Genomic DNA, 12,284 nt, shown 5'->3' on the forward strand with positions numbered 1-12,284 from the left:
TTCTATTGTTTAAAACTCGTGTCTTTGAAATCAGTAATTATTTAAAAAAAACCATCTCCTCCTATCTACCAGTTTAAATCATGTAAGTAAAAGCCAAATTAAAAATTTAAACCAACCCAAAGGGCTTATTACAAAAACAAACCCCAACTTATAATTTAAAATGAAATAAAAGCAAGCATGAACAGCAGCAGTCGTGTGGCCACCTCCGAGTCTCTTGCGGCACTGAATCGTTAGTGGCTGAGGATTACCTGTACAGTTAAAAGGAGAGGGTGAGTTTACGAAATTTAGAGTCTAATCCCCTAACAGTCAATCAAGAATCATCTGATGTCGATCTGGTGGGCCCTATCAATATAATATAGTGTGGGCCTTAGCCCAATACAAGAATGATCTGAGCCTTTGCTAAATCTGAATAAGATCGGGCCTTAGCCCAATACAAGAATCAAGATGCAGGCAATAATGCAACCCATCCCAATCCAACCAACAAACCACTCCGTACCACCAACACACCAAGTGGGGATAAAATTGACCCACCCAGCCAACACACCAATATCGCAGCAAAGCTGCTACTAATAGAATCACAACGAAACTGTCAGTGATAGTATATGTGGCTAAGCCACCAGTACAGTATCCTTCCTCAATATCAGTATCCCATCCCCATGCAGTATGTCATGTCATAAATCTTACGTGAATGCAGAACATCATACTCAGTAACAGTCATATATATATCATAGAACAAATCAGCCATACATATCATAAGGCTATAACGGTCATTTCATCTCTTAGGGGTATAACAGTCATTTTACCCTATGGGGGTATTTCATTCATTTTACCTTATGGGGGTATTTCACTCATTTTACCGTTCGGGGGTATTTCAGTCATTTTACCCTTCGAGGGTATTTCGATCATTTTACCTTTCGAGGGTATTTCAGTAATTATACCCTTTGAGGGTATTTCAGTCATTTTATCCTTCGAGGGTATTTTGGTTATTTTACCCTTCGAGGGTATTTCGATCATTTTACCCTTCTGGATATTTCGGTCTTTTTACCCTTCAGGGGTATTTCAGTCATTTGCCAACGAATCGCAAGTTGGGCTTACCACTTGAACGATCGCACGCCCGTGTGGTCTCAAATGCCGTTTTTACGGCTTTTCAGCTTTTTGCCGATCTATGGTTGTAGTGGGGCGATTACACACCTGATTGTGAAAACGCACTAAGATCCATGAGCACCCAAAATCTACATTCATACAAGTTTTCCATTAGTCGCTAAACAATAATGTTAAATTCCTTCTTTTGCATCCTTAACCAAAACTAAATTAATACTTGCCTTGCTTGTCAAAAGTGGCTTAGCCCACCTATACCAGTGACAAAGGTTGACTAGAATGTTATTGGCGAATATCTGCATTGCAAACGGATTTATTAGACAAGATTGCTTAACCATGTGGTTTAAATCCACTTCATGATAACTTACAGAAATACAACAAGCATTAGGCCTACCCCTAGAATGCTAGCCCACATACCTGTCTTAGATCGAGAGAAGAGAGAAAGGTTTCGATGACTTGATACTACTTGATACTCCCTCAATCCTCGAGGAGTTCGAACCGACAGAGAAAAGTGATATACAGTTGAACCACAGACAATAAAGGAAGATAGCTTATCGACCTAAAAAGAAAATAAAAAGAGGTAGAAAACAAAGACAGAAAGATAATAATATACGGCTAGAAAAGAAGAAGAGAAGAGAAAGAGAGAGAGAAGAGAGAATTTGGCAACAAGAGGAGAGGGGAAGAGGAAAAGAAAGAGCAAAAAAAGAAAGCAATAAACCCGAGAGGTACTCCCCAAACTTGGCAAAATCGAAACCCAAGAGTGAAAAGGCAAGAACGCGAAAATGACCAAAACCAAAACTGACAGAAAGTAACAACTTCAAAACCCGATTACCACAATGCCTGCTGATCAAATTCGGCACAAGCAAACCCCCAGTCGAAACCTCTAGCTAGAGTTTTCCCAAAATGACACAACTTTCCTCACAAACAACTCCTTGATTTTCTCCTAAAATCTCTCACTTTATCCCCTCCTCGAATCACTCTACCAATTTCTCCCCCAACTCCCCCAACAAATCCATTCAAACTTCATTCAAACTCCCATTAGTTGTGTTTCAGTCCAACTCCACTACCTACACAGCCCAAGCAGCAAAATAAATATTCTACTGCACAACCCAGGACTTGAACCTCAGACCCCACAATTACACAACACGCCACATTGCCACTTGACCATAAGCTTTTTTTGTGACATAAAACCAACACTAATATTTATAAGGCCTATATGCCTATACCCAGATTCATTTAAGAGCAAAACTAAAAATTCTGCCAAGGCCAAGACTTGAACCCAGGCTTTTCAAACACTCCGATACACACCCAAATCACTTAGCCATTAAAGCAAACAAACAATTTGTGTCAAAACATGCAAAAATTAAATACTTAGATTTTTGGGGCATTACAATCTACCCCCTTAACAAAATTTCGACCTCGAAATTTACCTAGTCAAAAAAGATGAGGGTATTGTTGTCGCATTGCCTCTTCGGGTTCCCACGTGGCCTCTTCTGAACTGTGATTACGCCAAAGCACTTTGACTAATGGAATAGATTTCTTCCTCAGTACTTTAACCTCACAGTCCAATATCTGCATTTGCTTCTCTTCGAAGGTCAGATCTGGCCTAATCTCAATCTCCTCAATTGGTACTATGTGTGTGGGATCAGACCAATAACGCCTTAGCATGGAGACGTGGAACACATCGTGAATCTGGTCTAATTTTGGAGGCAAATCAAGTTGATAAGTGACCGGTCCCACATGCTTCAGTATACGATAAGGCCCAATGAACTTAGGGCTAAGCTTACCCTTCTGTCCAAACCTCAGTATCTTTTTCTGTGGACAGACCTTGAGAAATACGGAGTTCCCCACAAAATACTCAATCTCTCGGCGTTTAAGATCTGCATAAGACTTCTACCTATCAGATGCTTCTTTAAACCGGTCTCGAATAAGTTTTACGTTCTCTTTGGTGTTAGAAACTAACTTTGGCCCCCGAACTCGCCGCTCGCCCAACTCAGTCCAACACGTAGGAGTTCGACATCTATGACCACATAACGCCTCGTACGGTGCCATTTGAAAACTGGATTGATAACTATTATTATACGCGAACTCTATTAACGGAAAATAGTCTTCCCAACTGCCTCAGAAATCTATTACACAACACCTCAACATATCCTCCAGTACTTGAATCACTCTTTCCGATTGACCACCTGTCTGGGGATGAAACGCAGTACTAAAGTATAGTATTAAACCCAAAGCCTCGTGTAACTTCTTCTGTAACCAAGACGTGAAGCATGGATCTCTATTTGAAATAATAGAAACCGGTACCCCATGCAGTCTTACAATCTCAGCCACATACAGTTTAGCCAACTTCTGCAAAGAGTAATCAGTAAGAACTGATATAAAGTGAGCAGATTTAGTCAATCAGTCAACAATAACCCATACCGAATCTTTCTTGGTAGGCGTTAAGGGCAGCCTACTCACAAAATCCATGGTTACTCTCTCCCACTTCCAAGAGGAATTTTAATTGGCTGCAGTAACCCTGAAGGTAACTGATGTTCAGCCTTCACTTGCTGACAAGTTAAACACTTTCCCACAAAATCAGTAACTTCATGCTTAAGACCAGGCCACCAATATAACTCACAAAGGTCATGGTACATTTTATTTCCACCAGGATGCAAAGCATAAGGACTACTATGTGCCTCTCGCAATATAGACTACCTCAAATGATTATCCCTGGGTACACAGACTCTCCCACAGAAGCACGTACTTCTTCACTATTTAACCCAAAATCTGAAGTTTCCCCATTCTCAACCTATCGGAAACGAGGAACCAGTGACTCATCCAATAACTGGTTACCCTTATTCTATTTAGTCCATGTCGGTCTAACTTGCATCTCAGCGAACAAGCTACCATCATAAAAAAAAGCTTAGAAGAGCAAACATCGCCCTCAAATCAGATAAAGCCCTACGGCTCAGTGCATCAGCTACCACGTTAGCCTTACCAGGGTGATACTGAATTGAGCAATCATAATCCTTAAGCAGCTTTACCCATCTTCGCTGCCTAAGATTCAGCTCCTTTTGAGTGAGGAGGTACTTAAGGCTCTTGTGATCTATGTAGATAGTACACTTCTCACCGTATAAATAGTGCCTCCAAATTTTCAGTGCGAATACCACCGCGGCTAACTCCAAGTCATGAGTAGGGTGATTCACCTCGTGAGGCTTAAGTTGACGAGACGCGTAAGCAACCACCTTACCCTCCTGCATTAGCACACAACCCAAACTAAATGTGTGATGCACCGCTGTAAATAGTGAATTCCTTCCCAGATTCTGGTTGTATTAAGACAGGGGCCTCAGTCAGAACTTTCTTCAATTTCTTAAAACTTCCTTGCTGCATATAAGTCCAGTTAAACGGTACCCCTTTACGCAACAACTTAGTCAGAGGCACGACAATCAAGGAAAACCCCTCAACAAAATGTCTGTAATACCCTACCAGACCTAGAAAACTTCGAATCTCAGATACGGTCTTAGGTGATTTCCAATCTAGTACGGCTTCAATTTTTTGAGGATCAACCATAATCCCCTCGGCATACACCACATGCCCAGAAATGTTACTTCTCGTAGCCAGAACTCACATTTGCTGAACTTAGCATACAGTTGTTTCTCCCTTAAAATCTGTAGAACAATTCGGAGATGTGCATCATGCTCATCCTTGATTCTCGAATATACCAAGATATCGTCTATAAGTACCACAACGAACCGATCTAAGTAGGGCTTGAATACTTGGTTCATCAGATCCATGAAGGTAGTTGGTGCATTAGTGGGCCCAAATGGCATTACTAGGAAGTTGTAATGACCATAACGAGTCCTAAATGCAGTCTTATACACATCAGCCTCCTTAACTCTCAGCTGATGGTACCCAGAACGAAGATCTATTTTGGAGAAAATCGAAGCTCCTTGCAACTGATCAAATAAATCGTCTATCCTGGGCAAAGGATACTTATTATTGATAGTCAGTTTATTCAATTGCCAATAGTTGATACAGATGCGCACGATTCCATCCTTCTTCTTTACGAACAACACTGGTGCTCCCCACGGAGACATGCTAGGTCGAATGAAACCTCGATCTAACAATTCTTGGATTTGAGCTTTTAATTCCACCAGCTCTTTCGGTGCCATCCTATAAGTGACGATGGACACCGGAGCTATCCCCGGCAGGAGCTCAATACCAAATTCAACTTGGCGGCTCGGAGGCAACCTAGGGAGCTCATTAGGAAATACATCAGAAAAATCCTTAACCATTCTGATATCTCCAACAGAAAGACCCTCAGAATTAGATACACCAACATAGGCTAGAAATGCCTCACAACCCTTGCAAACCAGCTTTTCGGCCCTTAATGTAGAAATCACATTAGACAGAAAGTCCCTTTGCTCCCCAATCACAGCCACCTCCTCATCCTCAATAGTCTTTAATACCATTCGCTTAGTAGCACAATCCAAACTTGTACGGTGTTTTACCAGCCAATCCATCCCCAAAATTAGGTTGAATTCACCAAACGGTCCCTGTATTAAATTCGTTAGAAATATAACTCCTAGAACCTCTAGGGGTACATCTCTGAACAACTTGCCTACCCTTACTGATTGTCCTAGTGGATTAACACAGTCATCTCATTAACAGTACTCTCACACATGATACCTAAGGTGCTAGACACAGTGCATGCAATGTATGAATGCATAGACCCTATATCAATTAAAGCAGTTTAAGGTACATTATGAATCAGAAACGTACCAATTATAACATCCGGAGCGTCACCATCCTCTTGGCGACAAGCAGCATAGACCAGTGCTGGCTATCTTGCCTCAATGTTACCAACACCTCTACCTGATGTTCCACGACCTTGTCCCACGCTATTTCCACCTCTAACCTGCCCACGGCCTCTCTGTGGCTGCTAACCAACTCTTGCTGGCTGAACAAAACCCTGACCTGCAGCTTGCATCTGAATCGGCCTCTGAGGACATTTCTTAACTTGATGCTCCATAGACCCACATCTGAAACATGCCCCAATCTTTTTCCAGCACTCACCCAGATGATGTCTCCCACAATCAGCACAAAGCTGTGGTCTTGCAATAGAAACCCCAACTCGGACTGGCCCATCAAACCTAGCGCTCTTTCTAGGCCTTCCAGAAGAACTCGATAGCTCTAAATCCTTCATGTACCTGCCCCTATCTTTTTCATGGTTCTGGAGCTCAGAGCGCTTCACATCCTCGACGATTTTCACCTTTTCTATGCAAAATCTCAGTCCCTCTGCGGAGCTATCAAGACTTGCAACTCATCTTAGAGGCCGTCCTTAAATCACACACAGCGTTCATATTCAGTCGCCATTATCCCATGAGCATGGCGGCTCAATTGTAGAAACTCTACCTCATATTCTGCCACAATTTTATTTCCCTGGACCAAACTCAAAAATTCCTTTCTTCGGGCGTCCACATAACTTGCGCCCACATACTTTCCTTAGAATGCTGCCTTAAAGAAATCCCACGTTAACCGGTCAGCCTAAGTACATTCTCTCACAGTAAGCCACCACTGATAGGCTTCATCTTACAGTAAAGACACTGCTCATTTTAGCTTTTGCTCAGAAGTGCAGTCCAGGTCATCCATTATCCTCTCCGTGGCTTCCAACTAGTATTCAACCACATTAGGGGCTACCCCAGAACTACCCAAGAAAAATTCCGCTCCATTCGACCGGAGTCATTCTGTAATCGACCCTCGGCCCCCAACACCAGTACTGGTCCCTGCGACACTTTCCAGAATGCAAAGCATAGCTTGGGATAGTGCATCATCCCCAACCACTCAATCGAATGATCCCATCACAGACATCAGTGAAGTTGGTGTTTTCCTAGCCCCAACATTAGGCATATGGCCTGATGCCGAAGACCCAGCCCTAGCACTTCCTCGGCCTCTACCACGGCCTCGTGTACCCCTTCTGCGAGTGCCTCTAGTGCTCCTATCAAATAACGTATAATCTGATTACAAATTTTTATGTATTAGTTAGTAATTCCAGTAATTATTAATAGATGTCTTATGGAAAGCAATAATCAGAGTTTGTTTTCACAATTCAAAAGTCTCCCTACAGTTTCCTGTTTCCTACAGTCTCAGTTTACTCAAACTAAAGAGTTTCAATACAGTCCTATCATCTACAGTAATCTCTCAGTTTATTTCAGTTCAAACAGTTTACAGTATACAGAAACTTACGGATTCAGCGTTGGAGACTCGGTATGCCACACTTGTAACCCTTCCAAACACTTCAAAAATAGTTTTCCAGAAATTCCAAATATTTTTCAAAACCCATTCCACAGCCGAGCTTTGCAACCTAGCTCTAATACCACTAAATGTAACACCCCAAACCCGGCCTAGACATTATGGTCGAATCTGACGTGTCACATTGAAGTGTCTTTTGAAAATTTAACTCGTTGGTAAAAGTTTGTTTCTAAGCTTAAACCCCTTTATTAATTAATTAACAAATCAACTAGACAAAACGTTTGTCTTTGATATGAGCTCGCCCATGAAGTTAGATGTCGAACTTATAGAGCTGCCACCGGGGCCAATTACTCGAGCCTGTCTCAAGAGGTTTCAAGAAGCTGTGGCAAGCTACATTGCTCGAGTTTGGATTGAAGGAATGGCTGAACATCAAGTGGCTAGCTCAAGTAGCTTGATATGCACTTTTCTACAAGCTGGCTTAGCTTGTGCTAGTTCAAGAGAGCTTAATTCGGCACCTAGCTAGTTCATTGAGCTAGATTGCAATTTATTTAATTACTTGTATTTAAAGTTGCTGGAATAAATTTATTAAGTTAGTTAATTAGTTAAATGTCAGCTAAAAAAATTAATTTGTTCTAATATGTCTAATTTCTGGACATCTTAGGGTCTGTTTGATTGCCAGTAAAATGTTTTCCATAAAATGATTTCTAGAAAATGTTTTACTTTTTGTAAAATGATTTCTTGGAAAATATTTTCTAGTGTTTGATTGAATCATGTAAAATATTTTCATTGTTTGGCGATTTCACGAAAGTATTTTTCAAAAGTTATTTTTACATATATTGCAATGATTTATTTATAATAATACTCAATTATTAAGCTACAATATTAATCATTATAAATTGAAAAAACTAATATCAAATAAATTATTTGTAATTGTGTTAAAAAACAAGTATTGAATAACTATAAATTGCTTCAAACCACAATGAGTACTAGAAATAATATTATCCAAATACATAATTAGTAGTACACCACATAGTAACAACATTGTCCAAGTGCATAATATTACACAACATAAAAGTATCAATATCTTCAACTATGAGAAAAGTTTTGAAACCAAATTTTTCTATGCTTCTTACTTTTAACTAAAAAAGCTTTGGCCTCGCCTTAATGACTCACTAGATAATCAATCACAAAACACAAGTCATCATCAAATCCTTCTTCCTTCATCGAAATCACTTGTTCGTAAAGCTGTGATGTCTTATCGGCAGTAAATTGTTCCAAAGCATTAGCAATTTTGCCAAGTTGTCCACCCACAAATTTAATTTGTTCATCAACGAGACTTTCTTGACCACTTTTTCTTTTACGTTTGGATGTGCCAGTTGAAGATACATTTGTTCTTACCTCTTCAGCCTCTTCATTGTCACAGTCTACAGGCATTGAATCTTCATTACCATCATCCAAATCTATGTCAGCAAATGTTCTAGCAAAACTCCCTGTTGCCATATCTTTGCCAACAACCAAAGCCATTTCATCATAATGATCAATGCTTTAATTCAAAAATGGTTCATACTTCTTGTGTGCCTGTTGGATATTATACACAATTAGAATAACAATTAAAAAACAATTGAAATATACTTAATATATATACATATATTACCATCACTGTTGCATCATATGTCGCTCTATCACATGTGATCATTTTCATGTTATCATCCCATTGAAAACCACTTTCACCTCGAATTTTGCATATAATCTGCAACTGGTTTTTTACTGTCCTCAAATGATTTTCCACATGCTTTACATCGCATTGGATTTGGAATCTTTCAGAAATGGCGTCGACAACTCGATTAATAGAAACTGCTTTGAAAGTATTAGAAGGCTTATTTCCTTTTCGAGCCTCATTTGCTAGAATTTCAAGGAAAACATGTTCCATCGGTTTTGTCCACCTGAATTGCTTGGAGGTCCCTTCTTTATTGCCCTTACCCATTCTACATTAAATAATTATCATTTTCAATAATTTCAATATCCAACAAGCTTAAAACATAATAATAAATTCAATATCCAACAAGGTTAAAACATAATCAATATCTAACAAATTCAAGACATATATCAAAATAAAAAAACTAAAATTTCAATATCATTATCCAACCAACATTTACAAAAAAAAAATTTATACTAAAACATACATAACATAGAAACAATAACCCTAAACCCTAAATCTACCTAATATTTCTAGCCATATAATCAGTCCACATAGTTTGTGAAATTTCATCTCTTAGCGACCATTCTCTTGCTTCTTGTCTTTCTTCTTGCTCGTGAGAGTTTGTATTATCGAATCGACTCGGGCGCCTCAGATAATCCTTGATTAAGTAAATCACTAGGATCAACTCCCATTATATGATTATGAATGATACAACAAGCCAAAACTATATCTACTTGAGTTTGAAAATTCCAAAATGGTTCAAAGATCTAGTACACGAAACCGCTTTCTTCAAAATCCCAAAAACAAGTTCAACAAAGGATCCGTAATGATGAATGGCGAAGATTAAAGAGTTCCTTTTCATTTTTAGGTCCTTCAGCAGCAAACTCTTTTAAATGATATCGGACACCACGATATGGGGTAATACATCCAATTCGGATGCCATATCCAGCATCAGCAAGATAATATTTACCTACAATTTTACAATACATAATTAATACTAATAAACTATGAGCTTACTAGAACTATTTGTGATAAATATTACCTTCTGGAATTCTTAATCATCTTGGGCATGAAAGTGCATCACTTAAAATACGAGAATCATGTGCACTACCTTCCCAACCAGCTAGAACATAGGAAAATTTCAAATCAAATGTAATGGCAGCCAATACATTTTGTGTCGTCCCCCCTTTACGGCTACGAAATCTTCCCTGCATGCTAAGTGGACCGGATGCACGAATATGAGTTCCATCTAATGCTCCAATACAATCTTTAAAATAAGGATAAAACTTTGGATTGTTTCTAATTTCACTAGGAGTTGACTCATCAGGTAATCTAATAACTAGTCTATACAATTTCAAAATAGCTCTCAATACAACCCTAAAGTAATGGTGAACTGTCTGAGTTGATCTATAATATCTAGATCCAATCACTTGAAACCTTATATTATGACCAATTATATGTAAAAATATAACTACTTACTCCCTAATATTGACAGATTTAGATGATTATAACAAATTATTCGTACTAAGAATATCACATAAATTAAAAAAGGCGATCGGTCTCATCCTTATCACATCAATACAATGCTAGTCACCACTATATAAAATACTATTAATATAATTTTCTCTTTCATAATCTCGATTCACACGAGGGAGAGAAGCAATTTCCTTCCTGGTTTCTAATTTTTTAATCCAAAGAGCCCCAAAAGCTAAAACTGAGCCACGACTCCGACAATTGCGATTTGATGTTGATTACGATCCATCTACACAAAATAATGCCACACAAATATATGATCACTACTACAAAATATGCAAGATTTTCATAAGATCACATAAAGTTACCATGACTAAAAGTGCATACATACACATCAAGCGAATTATAATTGCATAATAATTTTTTTGAAAGTAGCACTTAAAATATATTGATCATAGTTATACAATACTTCAATAAATGATTTGGTTAATACAATACTTCAATATATTTGATAAGCATATGAAAATGAAAGCATGACAAATGAGTTTTCTTGTAGGAAATTGCAATTGGTGCAAGATTTTGTTATATATTATTAGGTTATCTTTCATGTATAATTAATTAATTAATCACGAATTTGAATGGGAAATTTGAATGAAATTCATTTAAAAATCAATATATTATTAGGTGCAATACTTTAATATTTAACATATTATTTATAAAAATATACATTAATGTAAATTTGATTATTTAAGTATTATTTTTATTGCAAAAACATTATTAAAATGGTGATGCCTCTTTTTCAAAATATAAAAAATTATAAATTATAAATTGCTATCAAGTGTGTTTTCTTTTTTTATTTCGAAATTTAAACAAAAAAATTTGACAATGTTATAAATTTTTTTATTTCTATTTTTTATAATTTTTTAAATTAAAAATTGATTACTTTTTATAAAAAATAAATAATGTTTAAGTGCACTGCTATAATTGCTATAATCCCAAATGTCCAGCATGATTTTGTTTGCTCCATTTTCAGCATGAAAAAAGCAAATGCCTCCACTTACTCAAATGTCCAGCATGATTTTGTTACCAAAAAGCATGAAAAGTGTTATTTAACTGTTTCTAAAAATATCAACGAAAAGAACAATCCAAGACCTTTTTAATGTGCATAAAACATCTGATTAACTGAAATCAAACGTTAGCATTTAAATGTTCAATGATAATCCTTCTAAAAAACCTGAAACAGATTGAACAAAGGAAGTTGGCAAAAGTCATGTGGGGATGGCATACTCAAATTCCAGATCTACTCATTCATGTCAATTTCACCCTTCAAACACAAGCCTAAGAGCTCATTCTGATGAAACATGCTACTTAAGGACCTTCCTTTGTAGTCAAACATGCTAGATATCAAATGAACATTCATCACCCCTTTTCTCTAGCATCAAATACTAACAGATCATTAAGTGCTAACAAATACTAACAAATACTAACAGATCAGTAAGTGCTAACGAGAGAATGGCACATATGCCAATTCATACATTAATCATACATTGCTCACTTGACTAACATTAATCATTACTCATCATGTAATTTAGCTAATCAGTCCACATGCCAATTCCATATGCTATAAATCATGCCAAAATTACCAAAATTCATGACATACGCACATATGTATTTACCTACCATCAACCAAATATAACAGCTCATCACTGCCATTTCCCAAATACGTAAACAAATTACAGTAAAAATGTAAATCAATAATAAACCATAACCAAACACA

At 37.6% G+C, this 12,284-nt stretch overlaps 1 protein-coding gene across 1 annotated transcript; it reads right to left on the minus strand.

The window, feature by feature from the left end:
- Positions 1–1,208: 1,208 nt before the first annotated feature.
- LOC105793221 (uncharacterized) lies at positions 1,209–3,737 on the minus strand. Its single transcript, XM_012622146.1, has 6 exons — positions 3,587–3,737; positions 3,262–3,473; positions 2,566–2,913; positions 1,565–1,657; positions 1,323–1,394; positions 1,209–1,232 (listed from the first exon to the last, which is right to left on the minus strand). The coding sequence occupies exons 1-6, from the start codon at positions 3,735–3,737 to the stop codon at positions 1,209–1,211; spliced, it is 900 nt and encodes a 299-aa protein (XP_012477600.1).
- Positions 3,738–12,284: the final 8,547 nt, after the last annotated feature.

Source organism: Gossypium raimondii, chromosome 8 (genome assembly GCF_025698545.1).
Source record: "Gossypium raimondii isolate GPD5lz chromosome 8, ASM2569854v1, whole genome shotgun sequence".
Classification (NCBI taxonomy): domain Eukaryota; kingdom Viridiplantae; phylum Streptophyta; class Magnoliopsida; order Malvales; family Malvaceae; genus Gossypium; species Gossypium raimondii.

What these genes read in the sequence shown, in the direction of transcription:
- LOC105793221 (XM_012622146.1), bottom strand. Translation starts at nt 3,737, where the DNA reads ATGTACCATGACCTTTGTGAGTTATATTGGTGGCCTGGTCTTAAGCAT. An exon ending in AATCGGAAAGAGTGATTCAA is followed by an intron (nt 2,914 to 3,261) that starts GTACTGGAGGAT and finishes GTCTGTCCACAG; the next exon opens with AAAAAGATACTGAGGTTTGG. An exon ending in CCACGTGGGAACCCGAAGAG is followed by an intron (nt 1,658 to 2,565) that starts GCAATGCGACAA and finishes TTTTCTTTTTAG; the next exon opens with GTCGATAAGCTATCTTCCTT.